Source organism: Tupaia chinensis, unplaced genomic scaffold, assembly GCF_000334495.1.
Source record: "Tupaia chinensis unplaced genomic scaffold, TupChi_1.0 Scaffold000318_1, whole genome shotgun sequence".
NCBI classification, from domain to species: Eukaryota; Metazoa; Chordata; class Mammalia; order Scandentia; family Tupaiidae; genus Tupaia; species Tupaia belangeri.
The window spans coordinates 3342204-3347501 of record NW_006159811.1 but is presented as its reverse complement, the minus strand read 5'-3'; the positions used below and the strand labels follow the sequence as shown (position 1 = coordinate 3347501).

Genomic DNA, 5298 nt, shown 5'->3' with positions numbered 1-5298 from the left:
GGCTGAATGGCCAGAGAACCTCTGGGGGCTGATCCACACCCGTCGCACTTCCGCGGAACTCAAGACTCTGGGGAAATACGCGCAGGGTCCGCGAGCGCGCTGGGTGTCAGGTCTCTGTTACAGGCTCTCCAAGTGCCTACCGAAACGGGAAAAGGCCCTTTCCAGTCCTTTCGGTACCTTCCTTTCCGATCCTGAAATGGATTTTACCCTCCTAGCAGTCCCAAAGGACCCCCACGCTTCAGGAGGAGACTAGTCGGGCCGCTCTCGGAAAGGCATTGCCACTCGGGAAGGCGCTCAAGATCTGCGGGGCGCCGGCAGGCCGGGAGAAAGCGGCGAGGCAGGCGGCGCCGGAGGGAGCTCCCAGCCCAGCAAAGAGTTAAAGGGAGGGGACGTGGGCTGTCACGCGTCATTGGGCAGATTATGTGCAGCAAACAAAAAGTGTGTGTCTGCGTGCCAGTCAGTCACTGCATCGGGTCCATCTGTACAACTCTCTCCGCTTCTCTCTCTCCCCACTCTCCCCATCTCTCCATCTCTTCTCTCTTTAGGAAGAGCCTACCAGACAGCAACACCAACACCTCTTGACATGGAAGTACACTGATACAATAGGGAAAAAAGAAACACTCCATCGCATCTTCCCCGTTCCAGGTGGCCTTATTTGGGCGATTGGATCCTGACCTGATTCTGGTAAGTCTATTTGCATGGGTGTAGGAGGGGGATGGGGGAAAGGCAGGTTTAGTGGGAAGAGTGAAACATTTGGTCTTCCTTCTCCTTCGTACCCAGAAGAGAGGGGGAAATAATTGTTGAGCGGATCTCTGCTGCCAATAAGATTATACAAAGGGAGGAGCTGGTGGGGAGCACTTTGCCTGAGAAGCCAAGGACTGGGTTCCGCGCGGCCGCCAGACAATGCCTGCCTAGAGGGGAGGGCGAGCGGTCCGCAGCAGCGAGCCCTGCCGGCTCCGGGGAGGATGCGCTGGGCAGATGAGAACCCCGGGCCTGGAGCCGGGCGCAGAGCTGCGAAAGGTTGGGTGGCAACGCCAACCGCGCGCGGGCGGGCGAGCCCAGGCAAGTGCCCGGCGGTTATTGTGACCGGCTGGAGGCTCCCGGGGGGGCCGGGCCCGCCGCATATGGCCCTGCCGGCTCCGGGGAGGATGCGCTGGGCAGATGAGAACCCCGGGCCTGGAGCCGGGCGCAGAGCTGCGAAAGGTTGGGTGGCAACGCCAACCGCGCGCGGGCGGGCGAGCCCAGGCAAGTGCCCGGCGGTTATTGTGACCGGCTGGAGGCTCGTGGCGGCCGCGGCCGACAGCTATTAGCGCGGCATAGCGAGGACCTTTTCACCGTATTGTTAGGTAGAACCGCATTTTAATGACGGCGTCCCTGCTGTTGCCCGAAGTGACAGGGCGACCTCCCAGCACAATGAACCGCTTGTGTGAAAAAAGACTTTTAAAAAGGAGAGAGAAATTAGCGCATAAAACGCTGAATTGGAGGAAATTGAAAAGGGGAGAATAGGATTCCGTTGAAAAGATGAGAGGGTCTAGTTTTTGCTTTAAAAAAATGTATTTTAATTTGCAATTGGAAATCAGGAAGGCTACCTTGTGAAGGCTAAAAATGCCCAGAGATAATGGTGTGGCAGAATAAAGTTTCTACTTTACGAATCTTTTTTCCCTCCTTATTTCAGCCCAGTACTTGACATTTGGGAACGCAGGAGAAGGAATGGATAAAGAGACTGACCAAAGTTTCAGGCTATTAAGTGGAGCAGAAATAAAAGCACTAACTTGTCATCACACTGGCAAGATTAGTGGATGATTAGACATTAAGATAAAAATGGACATTACTAACATTATTCCATAATGAACAGATTTGCAGGAAAACATTTAGGTCTACCCTTTTCCACAACTTAAATTATACAAATAGTACATCAATTGCAGCCGGTGGTGACATTATCAGGGAAAAACCAACTGGAAGAAACCTTCAGATCAGTCAGAAAGAGTAAATAAGGCAGTTAGTTTAAATTTTAAAAATACCTGTTGTTTTTTTAAAGCTAAGTCTTGTACGGGTGTCCAGTGGTGTAGGAAGGGAAATGTCCTTTTAGGACAGCTTAATAGAGAATCTTCCATTGGGGTATTACTTCTAAATTGCTGCGGATTAAACAGCTGGAGAGCCCACTGAGGACTACTCTTGCAGGGCTGTCCCCTCTTGCCCAAACCCCGTGGTATCTGGGGGAATGAGAATTCACCAGTCATTACACATGATGTTTCAGACGGGGGACATTTCAGGCCTGCCCTGTACCTGTTCACTTCATGAGCCACATGCGACTCAATCCACCCCCTTGTATAACAAGGTAACTGGGATTCACCCTCATCCATAAATAAGCATGTCGAGAAAAAAATAATTACCTCTGCTTGCTGCTTTTAATTAAAGCCTCAGAGGGACAGTGTTGGATTATGGTAATGAGCAGACATACGTCCCTTCTTGTAGGCTGCAGAGAAAGGTTAGCTGACATGGAATTAGTGGCCCTGACACTCCACTTGAAATCCATTCGCCATGCTCCGCTGTCTCGCCTGCTCACTAATGCTGCTCCCCTCTTTGGAAGAAAAGAAGAAAAAAAAAAAATCAGCTCTCAGCACCCAGTTCTCAAATGGGAGGAGAGGAGCTTCTCCCAAGTGTTGGAAGTCTATTTCAAACAGGAAAGTCTATAGGCTGATAAAAAAGAATAGTTTTATTCTCCCCTCTCTGCCACCCCAAAGCCTACCTTATCTAATGTTGAGGCAATGCAAAAATGATGTAGTGTTTCCTAGCCCCCTTTTTGCTTTCTCCCAAGCAGTCTCCAGCTCTCCAACTACTCCAGTGACTGTTAAACAAACAAAAAAGGAAGTACCCATTAGTTGACATCTTTAACATGTGTCAGATTAGCCTGCTTTTATTTTCGAAATAAAAGCTATGCAAAAACCAGACACATACAAGAAAAGTCAGTCTAGTGGTCGCAATGTTTTGCCTTGGATCCTAGCAGTAAGAGCAGTAATGTAACTGACTTCCTTGTCCTGTGTTTCTCTTCAGTGATGGAGGATTCGGGCATCCAGCGAGGCATCTGGGATGGAGATGCCAAGGCTGTCCAGCAGTGTCTGACAGATATTTTTACCAGTGTTTACACCACCTGCGACATCCCTGAGAATGCTATCTTTGGTCCCTGCGTTCTGAGCCATACTTCCCTCTACGACAGCATAGCTTTCATAGCCCTCAAGTCTACCGACAAGAGAACCGTACCTTACATCTTCCGGGTAAGTCTCAACCGGGGCTGTGTAGGTGCATGAGAATAATATCCAGTGAAAAATGAACTAAGAATCATCCCAAGGACAAGCAGAGACAGGTTTTGATGATATTAGAGAACACAGTAATGCAAGCAATCCAATTTTATACAGCAAAACTTAGAAAAGGAAAATTAAACAGATTCTCATCAGCTGCTATGCTGTTAATAAAGACCAAGATTTGATTTGGAATTCCACAAACGTCTAAATCAGTGCCCCAGTTATGAGATTTCCTAAACTCTTTGGGAGATTTCACTAAGGATGAAGCTATTTACATAAGTATATTCTGTAAGTTCTTTTACACATGTGGGGTACATTTGCCTTCCAACCTTGGAGGCCTCCTCATCTCCTAAATATTTCGACTTTTATAACATTGGACAGTGGCTGATGTTTGGATTTAAATACCAGTGTTAATAGTCTGGGCAGTAAACTATCATTACATTGAAGTCTGAGTTTGAAGGAAAAGGGCCTCTCAGTTCCTCTTCTTTCTTTACAAGAAAAGGCTATTAATTGTTCACGCCAAAATTAGAAAGATGAGTGCCACAGCATAACCTCTAAGATCTAATCTTGGGTTTTCGCTTTGGAAAGAGACAAAATTCCCCATGCTTTCAGAGTGCGAGATAATGTAGAAGTAAATGCTCAGGAGCTTAACACATTGTAAGATGTGTCCTCATTCGATATTCAGCCACTATATAAAAAACGATTGCTTAAATCGTCTATATGCCTAGTGCAGTGGGTCAGGGGGTGGTTATCTTGCCTACAGATTACAACATAAGGTTGTTTCTCAACTTAGGTCGCTTGGTCTAGACAATGTTTTGGAACAGACTAACCTATAGAAAATGCTCTGATTCCTTTGGCATCTTTCCCTCACATGGTCTTTCTCCCCCTCTTGTCCTCTTTCTTCTGCTTTAAACTGTAGGTTGACACCTCAGCGGCAAATGGTTCTTCAGAAGGGCTCATGTGGCTGCGACTCGTCCAATCAGCCAGAGATAAAGAGGAGCAGAACCTAGAAGCCTACATTAAAAACGGACAGCTGTTCTACCGCTCTCTCCGCAGGATTGCCAAAGACGAGGAGTTACTAGTTTGGTACGGGAAAGAACTGACTGAGTTACTCTTGCTCTGTCCCTCTAGACCCCACAACAAAATGAATGGTAGGTTGGCTCGAGACCTGTGTGTGGGCCCTTCGCTGGCAGGGGAGATGCAGGAAGCATTGGGGGCTCAACCCGCGTGTGGGAACGCCTGTCCTCACTTTAGGCATCTCTTAGGAAGCTTCTAAGATACAGTCCGAAATGAAGCTGGGATGCATAGGTTTGGATAAATCAGGGGACGCTTGGCTTGATTCTTGTGTATCCCCTAAATCAGGAGGGAAAGTTAGGTCAGGTTGGACAGTGTATTCACTGCTGGGACACTTGGGCCCTGAGAGATGAAGGTGGAATTTGTAACGGGGATGATGGCAAACTGGCATGGGGGCGATGCTGAGTAATCATGTGGTGTGCGTGCGTGCGTGCGTGTGTCTGTGTGTGTGTGTGCGTGCGCGTGGTGTTTGTTCACCAAGCAGGGTCGTCCCCTTACACATGCCTGGAATGCAGCCAACGGTTCCAGTTTGAGTTCCCTTATGTGGCGCATCTGCGTTTCCGCTGCCCCAAGAGACTTCACAGCGCTGATATGAGTCCCCAAGACGAGCAAGGCGGCGGCGTGGGCACCAAGGACCACGGGGGCGGCGGCGGGGGCAAAGACCAACAGCAGCAGCAACAAGAGGCGCCACTGGGTCCGGGCCCCAAGTTCTGTAAAGCCGGCCCGATCCACCATTTCCCGGTCCCCTCCCCCGAGAGCACCAACCCACCCGCCGCGGGCGGCGGCAGCAGCGCGAAGCCATCCACGGACTTCCACAACCTGGCCCGGGAACTGGAAAACTCCCGGGGAGGTAGCAGTTGCTCCCCAGCCCAGAACCTCAGCAGCGGCAGACGCGGGCACCAGGAGGAGGAGGTGAGCGCCC

The 5298-nt window shown here is 49.7% G+C and overlaps 2 protein-coding genes and 1 long non-coding RNA gene across 3 annotated transcripts in view; 2 read left to right on the top strand and 1 right to left on the bottom strand.

Annotated features, from left to right (window-relative positions):
• Positions 1–302, bottom strand: part of LOC106735170 (uncharacterized) — a 4013-nt gene extending 3711 nt beyond the window's left edge. The window contains exon 1 of the long non-coding RNA XR_001370578.2: positions 178–302. This is a non-coding gene — a long non-coding RNA (uncharacterized LOC106735170). The remainder of the gene's footprint in view (positions 1–177) is intronic.
• Positions 1–678, top strand: part of LOC114008309 (vegetative cell wall protein gp1-like) — a 15164-nt gene extending 14486 nt beyond the window's left edge. Inside the window, exon 3 of the mRNA XM_027773065.1 lies at positions 546–678. The gene's annotated coding sequence lies outside the window, so the exon portion shown is untranslated. The remainder of the gene's footprint in view (positions 1–545) is intronic.
• A 2377-nt stretch (positions 679–3055) lies between these two features.
• PRDM8 (PR/SET domain 8) overlaps positions 3056–5298 on the top strand; it is a 5594-nt gene continuing 3351 nt past the window's right edge. The window contains exons 1-3 of the mRNA XM_014588930.2: positions 3056–3275; positions 4222–4453; positions 4858–5288. Coding sequence (XP_014444416.1) covers positions 3057–3275; positions 4222–4453; positions 4858–5288 — 882 coding nt within the window. The 5' untranslated portion in view covers position 3056. The remainder of the gene's footprint in view (positions 3276–4221; positions 4454–4857; positions 5289–5298) is intronic.